This window comes from Delphinus delphis, chromosome 9, assembly GCF_949987515.2.
Source record: "Delphinus delphis chromosome 9, mDelDel1.2, whole genome shotgun sequence".
Classification (NCBI taxonomy): Eukaryota; Metazoa; Chordata; class Mammalia; order Artiodactyla; family Delphinidae; genus Delphinus; species Delphinus delphis.
Window position 1 is genome coordinate 42,152,999 of NC_082691.1, and position 12,435 is coordinate 42,165,433.

General features: G+C 38.7%; 1 protein-coding gene across 3 annotated transcripts in view; it reads right to left on the minus strand.

Moving 5' to 3' along the window:
- The window catches only part of SCIN (scinderin), an 81,518-nt gene that overhangs the window by 64,247 nt on the left and 4,836 nt on the right, over positions 1 to 12,435 (minus strand). The window contains exons 2-3 of one of the 3 annotated variants that reach the window (XM_060020443.2): positions 9,900 to 10,054; positions 4,889 to 5,050 (exon numbers count right to left, since the gene is read on the minus strand). In XM_060020443.2, the coding sequence (XP_059876426.1) occupies positions 4,889 to 5,050; positions 9,900 to 10,054 (317 nt within the window). Of the gene's footprint in view, positions 1 to 4,888; positions 5,051 to 9,899; positions 10,055 to 12,435 lie in introns of those variants that run through there. The other 2 variants (XM_060020441.1, XM_060020442.1) reach the window with 2 other exon arrangements.

The window sequence follows — 12,435 nt, forward strand, 5'->3', positions numbered from 1 at the left end:
ATTCAAGGGACACTTAGAAGGAAAAATAGACTGAATGTGATTGATTGCATGTGCAGCACTTGGGAGAAGTTGTCAGGATGTCTCCTGGATCTGGGGTTTGAGGGCCTGAGTGAGCAGTGGTTCTATTCACAAGAAAAGGACAAGAGGAGAAATCATTTTGGAAGGAGAGGGTGAAACTGATGAGCTCTGTTTTTCGATTTATCAAGTCTGAGGTTCTCATGATATACACAAGCTGAAATATCTCGGAGGCAATCTGAAATACTGACAGAGAGCTCACGCAAGAGGTCTGAGCTGGGGGGTGAGCAGTTGAAGCTCTGGGTAAGGATGAGTTTGCTCAGGAAGAATGTATAAAGAAAAGACAATGATCAAAAGTAGAATCCTTAAAAAAGCAACAACTTGTGGCGGTGGGCAGACCATGTGAACAATGAGAAAGAGTGGCTTGAAAGGGAGGAGAAACAGGAAGCCAGGGAAGAAGTGGGACTGAAGGAAAAGGGAATAGTCAAGTGTCAACTGAGCACAGGGGCAAGTGGAAAATGATCAGTGGCCACTGGATTTAGCAGAAGGCACTGATGCTCATCGGAAGAACAGTTTCAAAGAAATGGTGGTAGTGAAAGTCAGAAGACGTGGGTTGAAGGCCAACTGGTCAATGAGGAAGTGTAGGCTGCTTTTTCAAAGCAGCATGACTGACTATGGGAGAGGGCGGGATAGATTACAAATAGCAAAGGCAGTAGGGCAATGCTGCATAACTGACCAAACAAGTTAACAAGGAAACAGAACATGCAGGACACCACGATTAAAAACTCACCACAGGTTCCTATTCCTGTGAAACATAATTCTCCACTAGTGGCCGGCTCTGACATGTATTTCTAAAAGAGTTAACGCCATATCCCAAACTCTAAGAATATGGGCTCTTTTCATTATCATTCACTTCTGGGGTTACTGATGCTTTGTCGAAATATTGAGATGTAATTTTATTAATTTCTATATATTCCTCATATCTTTAAAAATAGTGGAAAGTAATGATGTATAAATTCACCAACATTAAAATATATATTTCAAAAGCATTTTCCAACAATTCAGTAAATTCCAAATTGCTGAAGTCTAGCCACATCCCATATTATTTTCTGAAAATACACTAAATATAAGACAACTTATCTAAATCATCCTCTAAGAAGTTGATGTTGTAATTAAATGAATAATTTTACAATCTCATGCTTTAGGTTGAAAAGGTTATGCTGTCATGTCTAGAGAATATTTACTGTGGTCTAAAATCCTGCCACAGTAAATGTTTCTAAGGTATATGGCACACCACCTTCATACCAGTGATTGTTTATCATAAAAGGCTCACTTCCCTCAAACACAATCAAGATATGGGATTTAGGTTATATCCATAACCTTAGCGTTGGCCAGCTGGCTTTAGTTTGGTGACAGCTCTAGAGGTTCAACCTATCTTTTTCATACCTGGGTAATAAAACAAGATTGAAGAGATGGCATTGGCTTCCCTTTGTGCCCACGAAAGCAGAAAGTGGTCATGAAATAATTAACTCAGTAACTGTTATAAAAATACTATGATAGAGAAAAGTTTGATTCCCTTCTTGTTTAATGTGACACACCCTAAAAATAAAGTTCCCAAGGTAACTGCAAGATCTTATCACCTTTTAGAAACTTTTGGCGACATAACAACTGGTTAAAGGTTAATTACACAAACACAGATCATGTGGGTATTTGTTCTAAAGTACTTAGGAATCCAGGGCTTGATTCTTACTAGAATATCCCTGTGAGGTGTGGGAAAGTTCCACAACATAAGAGAAAAATCAGCTTCAAGTATCTCTGCAACAAAATCATTCCAAATGTCTCTAACCAACCATGAGAGCAGGAGATAACTTGAAATTCATTAAAGAAAATTAACTACATAAAATAAAGAAAATTTACTATTAAACAGGTGAATGTCCTCGAATCTTATTATAGAGACTCTGTCCCTATTACATGAGGCTGGATTTGTGGGGACTACTTCTATGCGCAGATATTACCTATGGGAAGAGAGCGTATGTTACTAGAGCTAGAATTGATCTATCACAGCATTCAACTACCTAGCCCATTGTGGAAACTCAATACTTGTTCAACAAAATAATAAATAATTTCATTAATAACACTACTTTCAGTAGATTCTAAGCCATATTAGACATAATCAATTCTGAATTCAGCAGATTCTGAAACTATTGCAAGACACTCTGTTATAGAGGCACATCATCTTCTATACCAAGTTCACTCAGTGGAATGAAAAGGATGTGACAGAAACAAACACCCAGGTCCTATCCCAGATCACCACTCAGCCTGCATTAATGCAAGTGACTTCCTCACACCTTCTAAGGCATTTCTTCCTCTTGTGAAACGGGGATGGTGACTGCGATTTCCAGATATGACTGTGTGTCAGATGGGACTGAATTAGAGTCGGCTAACGTCAGCAGTGTCATTAGAAACCACAGTTAAGATGAAAAAAAAAAGAAGGAAAAAGAAATAAGGAAGTTAAGGCTCCAAGAGGTTAATGACTTGCTCAGGATCAAAGAGCAGAGAGTTGGAAAGCTCAGTTGGATACTATTCATGACAAAGAGATTATTGCATTTGTAGAGCAATTACATTACACATAAAATACTTTTTTTAGAAAAGAAACATTTTCAAGTAATGGCAGTGATGAATTACATTATCAGTGGGAAGTAGATAGGGGCCTCAAAGCACATCTAATCAAATACCCGACTTTTATAGATGAGAACCTGAGATTACACTAAACTCGGAAGAAAACTGAGGTCCACTTTCTCCATGAACAATACCACCTTACGTGTAAAATACTTTATAAATTATAAAGGGATTAAAGGGCTATAAAATGTAAGTAGTTGAGGGAGATAATTATTGTGCATTGGCTTTGAGAGATTCTGAGTGCTGTTTTTGGAACTGCATGGTTTAATATACCTGATCATCTATTTGTATAAGTTGTGGTTTTGGTTGCAGAGGAATGGAGAGAGAGACTAGTATCTGTTTTCAGCCTAGACCTGAAGGTTAGGACTTAAGCCTGGATAGGGGAACAGGTTAGCATCTAAGGTTGAAAAGGATATTTCCATGAAATTCACTGTGACATACAGGGCAAGAGTACTGCCATTTTGGGTGCAGACGTCTAAGTGTGACACTGGGAATTGTACTTTGGGCATTAATACCATAATTTCAACTGTGCACACAGCTGGTATAATCCAAGACAGTCGAATCATACATTAGCAGTAATAAAACTAGAGGTGTATCCTAACTTAGAGAACCCAAAGAAGTTTATAATTTGTGTCATTTTCCAAACTATTTATAACCTTAGCATATTTAATCTCTATGCTGTTGCCAGATTAATATTGCTCAAACCGAACTTTGTGTAGCTGCATTTTTAAAATCCTCAGTGTCCCCTCTATATATATATGAAATAAACTTTTTTGGCCTCTGTCTGATTCTCTTCCCCAAAATACTGCCCAAGGAGAGGCAGTAAAGCAAAAGGCTTAGGTGGGAATCAGGGTCTAATCCTGGCTTCATTATTTACTGGCTGTGCCACCTTGAGCAAGTTCTATAGGCAGTCCAAGCCTCATGCTAACTGAAGCAATAAGTCCCTGAACAATGCTTGACCTAGAAATGTTATGCATGATGATGGGAATGCTGATGTATGTGGTGTGATGAGAATTACGATCCCCAGAAGAAAAAGGACAACATAAACGTGCTCTGTGCTTCTTGCCTTCTTTGCCTTTGCACGTGGGTTTTCAGTGGCAGGGAATACTTTTTTAGGTTTTTTAAAACCTTACAAAGTTTTAAAGACACAACTCAAATCCTGCCTACTAGAGTCTAGCACAAGACCTTGCAATAATACTTCTTTGTCATGATAATAATGATAAGTATTCCTGACATTAAAGAGGCCTCTTTTCCTGGATGAAAAGTCAGATATTGCCCATCCAACTAAGATGATACTTGACATTTGTACTTGTGCCTTTTCTTCTAATAATTCTGAGAAAATTAAAAAGTGTGAAATAGGGACTTCCCTGGTGGCGCAGTGGATAAGAATCCACCTGCCAATGCAGGGGACATGGGTTCCATCCCTGGTCGGGGAACAAAGATCCCACATGCTGCAGGACAACTAAGCCCATGCGCCACAACTACTGAGCCTGTGCTCTAGAACCCGAGTGCCATAACTACTGAAGTCCATGCGCCTAGAGCCCGTGCTCCGCAACAAGAGAAGCCACCACAATGAGACGCCGACGCACTGCAACAAAGAGTAGCCCTGGCTGGCTGCAACTAGAGAAAGCCTGCGTGCAGCAACGAAGACCCAACACAGCCAAAAATAAATAAAATTAAATCTTAAAAAAAAAAAAAGTGTGAAATAGTATTATGTGTGTGGATGTAAGGGATATATTAATATTTGTTAAAGTATTTTCCCAAAACTCTTCAGGCAGGCTGTTTAGACTAATCCTATGTCAATTTTAAATTCTAGAATCTTTGCTTCCTGGGGGAATCAATTTCCCCCTCAAGCGGTGTTTTCCCACACACACTTAGGGACAAAAATAATTAGAGGAAGCTCTGTTCAAGAAGGGGAAATATATTAAAAATTTCAATTTCTGTTCTATGGTAGGCAGAACTAAATCACTACTCCATTCTAAAACTGTCAAAGAAAATAAAAACTTTGAAGTCCTGCTTTATGTGTCATTTCAATACTTGCCAATTAGTCATATGATATAATTGCATCTCACATAAACATGACCTTTTCCTAAGTGTGTAGAAAAAGTGATTATCTTCCATGACACATACATCTGATTTGATCTGAAGACAATTTACTTTCCTCTAGACATCTCCATGTGTGTATAAAACTTACAGTGCCAAGGTCAATGATGAAGCAGTCACCCTTGTTGAAACTGTCCCAGCTTAGGGGAACTTCTGTGGCCCTGACCACTCTCCGACCTTTCACATGCAGGAGCCTCTGGGTGGTCAAGTCATTTGTGAGAACATGATTGAATCCAGACGCCACACCTCCAGCCTGATCAGTGGAAGGAAGATAGAAAACAAACAAACAAAAAAGGATGAGGCTTCGAACTAGACACAACAGCTTAGAAAACCTCAGGTATTGGTGCCAAGCTGCCTGTCAAGCCAAGATAAAATACTCATTTAAGTGCATGTGAAAAATTAAATATGCGGAAGAGAATTTCCTGGCGAATCAACAGGTTTTTGTTTTGTTTTGTTTTAGGCTCTTTGTCCTTCCTATTTTAACCATTCAATTTAATACTGCAAATATTTACTGAAAACCTTCCATGTATAAAACCTGCTACATAAACAGAAAAGAGCTGTAGCTCTTGTCCTCTGGGAACTAATGGTTCTCAAACCATTGAGTGAGAAGGTAGACAAGGATTTCAGAAAAAAAGGTGACAGGAGGTTAACAGAGAGTCAGAGGCCAGAAGTACAGACGAGGAGAGCCTAGAGAATCAGGCAGCCCCAAACTCCCACGGTCACAGCCTCAGGTCAGAGAAGGGAGCTGAGTGCTGGCCAGGTATGGGCTGCTTCTAATTTTGGTCCTTGTTTTTTTTACATTAAAAAATCACCTGTTTTATTTATTTAGGTAAAAAGAGTTTACAAAATATGCCAGGCCTAAGTATTTATACTCTAAATCTGGTTGCACATCCCCAACCAAAACAAAATGAAAATCAAAGTACAACCACACTGAATTAAGAAATGCTGAAGAAAAACAGATTAACTGAATCAAGCACATCTTCTTGCACCATTTGAAATCAGCTTTTCCCTTTTTCATTCTTTTCCCGAATTAAATGTTAAGGACAATAATCTTTATTTACTTCCATAATTAACTATGAGGTAACGTGCAGAATAAAGGTGCAGTGTAAATAAAACTGTTATTTATTGATCAAAAGCCTCCCTGATAATATGGTAAGAAAATTAGCAGTATAAGAAGCCTATAAAATAATCCAACTTTCAAATTTATTACATCAACATTATACAGTAAATCCAAAGAAAGAAGTGAAGCTTCTGGGCTTCCCTAGTGGCACAGTGGTTGAGAGTCCGCCTGCCAATGCAGGGGACCCGGGTTCGTGCCCCGGTTCGGGAGGATCCCACATGTCGCGGAGCGGCTGGGCCCATGAGCCATGACCGTTGAGCCTGCGCGCCTGGAGCCTGCGCTCCGCAATGGGAGAGGCCACAACAGTGAGAGGCCCGCGTACAGAAAAAAAAAGAAGTGAAGCTTCATATGTAATCAACAGCGCATTCTTTAAATTTCCATTGACTTTAGACTTCTCCCCTTCTCCAAAAGGCCCTCATGAATAAAAAGGTTTTGTTAGTATATGCTAAATGTTGACTTCCAGACAATTACAACCACAAGCTTTTACAAATATATAATAATTTCCCACTTCATAATTTTAAAAAGATTGCCATATTTCTTGACTGCACAAAGTATTATACAATAAAAATAAATTCAAGTTTTCCACCTACATATTACTACGCTTGGCCACCTTAATTTTTTAAATAAGACATACAGTGTAATCTGATAAAAAAATAGCATAAGAACACTGTGTTCTGTAAAAACGTTATAAAATATAGAGTTGACTTAGACTGAGAATACATATATAACATTTAGGATAATTTCATATGGTGAACTATCAGAGTATATACAGTCTGTGAACATTTAATGGTGTTTTAAAAATTAATTTTGACTCTAGTATTTGATGCCAAAAATGCACAAAAGAAAAACTTTTGTTTCATACATGTCTGTATCAGACAGTAATTCTTCTGTGAATACTGTTTGAATGACCCCTGGAAACTCCCAGCCTCTTTCTACCTATTCTACAGAATGAAAGCAAGGTGGATGATCCTCTAAATCAAGGGCACCATAAATACAGTTTTACTGGCTGACAGATGTCTGATTGTTGCTATTTACAATCATGATTGGGGCTGGGTCTTGTTCAGCTTGGGAAAGGTGCTTAGCCAGACATTTAATATAAGGAAGTAGTAGTAAGTAATTATTTATTTGTTATTTTATTTTATTTTATTTTTTTATTTATTTTTGGCTGTGTTGGGTCTTCGTTGCTGCACGCAGTCTTTCTCTAGTTGCGGTGAGCGGAGGCTACTCTTCATTGCGGTGCACGGACTTCTCATCGCAGTGGCTTCTCTTGTTGTGGAGCACGGGCTCTAGGCACACGGGCTTCAGTAGTTGTGGCTCACGGGGTTGGTAGTTGTGGCTCGCGGGCTCTAGAGCTCAGGCTCAGTAGTTTTGCCGCACGGGCTTAGTTGCTCCGTGGCATGTGGGATCTTCCCGGACCAGGGCTTGAACCCCTGTCCCCTGCATTGGCAGGCGGATTCCTAACCACTGCACCACCAGGCAAGCCCAGTAGTAAGTAATTAGTCCTCTGTAACCCCTCCCCAACTCCCTATAAAACCTCACAGAGGAAAAAAAAGCTCAAGTCAATTAAATGACATGGGAAGATGATATTAATGTTTCCTAGCTGCATCTTTATCTTATATATAGCAACTAAATGTGGTTGTTGCTGACTTGGGAATGGTAGACTTGGCCAAGTTTTATGCATTTCAAATAGACACAATATCCTTTCCATAGAGTATTCTTAAATTAAAAAAATCATCTGGGCATTTGAACGATTTACTTATGTTGAGAGCATCATAGCATCATAGCTTAGGCACTGAAGTCAGACAATCACCCAGTCACACAGCAGCTGTGAGAGCTTGGCAAGTTACAGTCTCTCTAAGCTTCCATTTACTTATCTTAATAGGATGATAATGATAGAAACTGCACCACAGAGCTGTTTTTCAGATTAAACGCGATAATACATGTGAAGTGCTTATTATATTCCTAGAAGCATGAAATTAAGTATAACATAATAATCTTTGCTGTTCTGGGTAGTAAATGAGCTCTGCTTCCACGTTTCCTATCACGTATTGTTGCAACTACACACGTTGTCATCTGCTCAATGTCACTAGTGATAAGACAGTAAAATGACTTTTTTTGCTGATAAATTTGACCTCCATTTGCAAACATCCTCCTTTTAAAAAATGCTGATTTGCGGTGGTTTTAATGTTGATAATTAGAAGATAATTATCCAATAATTGTAAACTTACTTTTATCATGTCCACTTTTAAGTATGTAACCAGAAGTTTGATTTCAGAAGCCCCACTAATAGGCACAAGGATTAATAATAGCATAAAACCTGGGCTTCCCTGGTGGCGCAGTGGTTGAGAGTCCGCCTGCCGATGCAGGGGACACGGGTTTGTGCCCTGGTCTGGGAAGATCCCACATGCCGCGGAGCGGCTAGGCCCGTGAACCATGGCCGCTGAGCCTGCGGGTCCGGAGCCTGTGCTCCGCAACGGGAGAGGCCACAACAGTGAGAGGCCCACGTACCGCAAAAAAAAAAAAAAAATAATAATAATAATAGCGTAAAACCCGAATGATGGCATATGTACTATAACATACGTATTTTTATTATTTAATTTAATCCTTAATCCTTACAACACCTACACAAGAAAGCTGTTGTTACACCCATTGCACACTTGAGGAAACTGAACCCAGAAAGCTTATGTAGTTGCCCTGAGGCAAACAAGCCACTTGTGGCAGAAATGGGTTCATATCCAGGATGATGGCACAGTACATGCTTCTAGTAACTACAAGCCCCAGCTTATTCAAAATCTTGGGTTCACTGACATACGAGATGTTTCAGGATCATTTCACATAAAAGTAACTCATGAATTAAATAAAATAAGAGGTAATAGTTTCATATTTAATAGTTTCTAGCCTAGAGTAAAAAAATGATTTCAAGAGAGAGAAGAGAACTTTTGTTTTGTCCTGATCCCAATGGCATCACAAAATATTCAACTAAGGCTCTGATCAGGAAAAAGAAGAAATAAACTGGGGCAACATAGTAGGCAAATTTAGTATATATTCAGAACTCTAGTTTAGTTCTGAGGTTTTAGGTCTTCACTGGGCTAATATGGCAGATGGGTGGGGTGGTACGGTCTGCAGAACACCTGTTGGAGATGTTTGATTTTGAGAAAGATTGTTTCTGGTGTGTTTGTCTAGAGAAGGTGTTCCTCACACTTTAACCGAACATTCTTGGAAGCAGGGGGGATAGTGAAGGATGGCCAGTCTGCAAGCGTCACTGAGAGAATTCCAGGAAAAGCTATCCTTTGCTGAAGGTCGCCTTAAGGGCACAGACTATTTAATTAGTTGGGATTTTGTTTGTTTGTCTGTTTGTTTGTTTCAGAAGTAAAGCCATTTGATGATTATTGTTTCAGGCCAAAACACATAAATTCTATATGTGTGTATGGGGGGGGGTGCACATGCCAGTGTATGCGTAGGAGTTCGTGAGGCTCAACCACACATATGTTCAACTCAGTGGTTTCATTTGTATCACTTCCAAGATCATACTACACTATTTGGGAAATGTGTGTATAGTTCTTTGTATTAACTGAAGTTATAATTGTTATAAATACTGTACTAATATATTCCAGAACAACTGAAATTCCCAAGTTGTGGATTATTTGCAGCAAATTAAGTGATTCTTTCGAATAGCAAAAATGAAAACTATTAATGCCCAAGTTGCCCATATTTACTTAGCATCATTAAAAATTAACCTATCAAATGAAATTAAGTCAGAATATTTCACACATTATACCATATATTCCACAAACATTTATCAAGCACCTATTATGGGTCTCAAGAGTACTGGGGATATATCAGTGAACAAAACAGATTAAAACAAAAACAAAACAAACCAAAACCCCTGCCCTCAAATGAACTTACATTCTATGAAGATATGAGGCGTGGATGGATAGGAAAAGAAGAGGGGGTCATAAAACAGTTTGAGAGAGGTGCTCACCTTGTATTTCAGACCTCCTTTGAAGTAGCCAACAAAATCCATAGACTCATAGCCTTGAAGTTCTCTATTCTGCACGGGCTTGCCACCCAAATAGTCATCCATCTGAACGGTAAAGATGGCAGCTGCTGCGCTTTCATCCTGAGTACACTCCTTTCCTGAAACGGCCAATGACAGCACCTCATTTATCAAGCAAGAAACAGGATTAAGGCAGAACTTCTGATAAGAAAACACTCAGAAATTTTCTTTGAATTATATGCCAATACAATAAATGTATGCATAAATGGTTCATCTTCAACAGAACAATCAACAGAAATGGTATAATATAAAACGCTATTTTAATAACTAAAAGAATTGTTTTGTTCTCACTTTCCCATTCTTTTTTTTTTAATTTTAAAAGAAACGCCGCTGTCAGACTATGTTCAGGAAGATATAATAATATATTCCAGTAGGATTCACATTCATTTGGTATAGTCAATGATAAGGCTATGAAAACATTTTTCAATTGTTTTAGCCTTTCTCAGAATTAATCTCCAGGCTTCCAAAATGTCAATATGTTAATATTTGTAAGGAATACAAACATCATGGGCCAGAGCTAAACAACACTTTGAGAATGGGAAAATGGATGTAACTTGACTTTACCACTGTTTTTGAGTACACTTGTCCCCACTTCACTATCTTATTGGCATAAGATAATATTCTCGGAAGGAAAAGGGAGGGTAAAGGAACCAGAATGCTAACATCTTTTGAATGTTAACGTATGCAGTATTACCCCGGGAATTTAACACACAACACACAGTTAATTTTCATAATTCTAATGCAGATCCCATCCAGGCAACCTCACTGAGGGCCAAACACCAATTCTTAAACCCAGTGTCTTCGATGTACACAAAGATCAGAGCCAGGACTGCCCTGATGGGACCTCAAAATTTATAAAAGACATTTAAAAACTTCCACTACTTAAGCTGTGTGAAAATCATTAATGATTCTAGAAATAGTAATAATAGCTAACATTTATACCTTTATAGCACCCTTGCTATGGGCCAGGCACTACGCTAGTGTTTTACACTGATAATCTGATTTAATCTTCAAGTGACCCAATGTAGCAGACACCATTTTCTACCCTGTTACAGCAGAGGACATGGAGGCTTAGAGAGACCAAGTAATTTCCCTGAGGTCATAAAGTTGACCTTTGATAGAACATGACCCAGAGGCAGCTGTCTGTGACTCTGAAGCACAGTCTCTTAGAAATTACAATACTAGTAGATATTTTTTATACTCAGACTCTCATTACCAGTAAAATTTTGAGGTGACTGGCGAATGTTATTTTCCTCCATGGATAACTGACGCATAAATGTTCAGAAGCTGTAACAATACTATAGTTCAACTGGAACCCCAATTAAGAGTATTCATGAAAGTTGGAGAAAGGAAGTCAGTCAGGTATATTAAAGAAAGAATTGGGGGCTTCCCTGGTGGCTCAGTCGTTGGGAGTCCGCCTGTCGATGCAGGGGGCGCAGGTTCGTGCCCCGGTCCGGGAGGATCCCGCGTGCCGCGGAGCGGCTGGGACCGTGAACCATGGCCGCTGAGCCTGCGCGTCTGGAACCTGTGCTCCGCGGCGGGAGAGGCCACAGCGGTGAGAGGCCCGCGTACCACAAAAAAAAAAAAAAAAAAAGAAAGAATTGGATTTATTTACAACTCCTCTCACTCTCAAAGGGGACCTGTGTAGTAAGTATCTTCTCAGAAAAAAATTTAGTAGCTAGAAGAGTATTTGACATGATACCAATTTTGTGAACTTGTTGTGGTCAAAGAAAATTACTTACCACATAAAAAACACATGCAATTTTGCAGTCTGAAAGGGCCTAGTGTCATTCTTCTGTCCACTTTCCCATCCATAAATTAGATTACTAATAAGGGCATAGATGTAGATTTGTACAGAGAGACTTTAAGAAGGAAACTCAAATCAAGGTTAATATGAAAGGTGTTGAGGATGATGTATTTGATATAAATATTCTTACTTGAGTACAAGTTGAAACCGTAATCTCCTTAGGTAGATGAAAATGGGCAGGCATGCGACTAATGAATGAACTAGAAGTAAGTTAGTTAAATTATGCTATCATTTGTTGATGCTTATGCACTGTGCAAGGCCAGGGAATGTCAGTATGAATAAATCAGAGTCTTCTAAAGAGGTTGAAAGGTCTTAATGAAGTCAATACTAGCCTTTGAAAATGAAAACTAAAATCAAATTCAGTTATATTATGATGAAATTCTAATAAGTGTTCAAAAACTTACAAATGTTCTGAATGAGTATGCTTATGACTTCATTTATTTTCCCTATGCTAATTTTCCCAATGCCTTCCACGTTAGGTTGTTTTGTGTTATGTTATTTTATACTATGTTATATTATATTTGTAAATATGCTGTAAACTTCCTAAAATTGTTTTGGGGATGTGATTTTATATATAAAGCATAAATAAAAAGAGAGGTTTAATGACTAAGTTAACTGAAAAACCATTCATGATAAAAAAAAAAACCTCTCGCC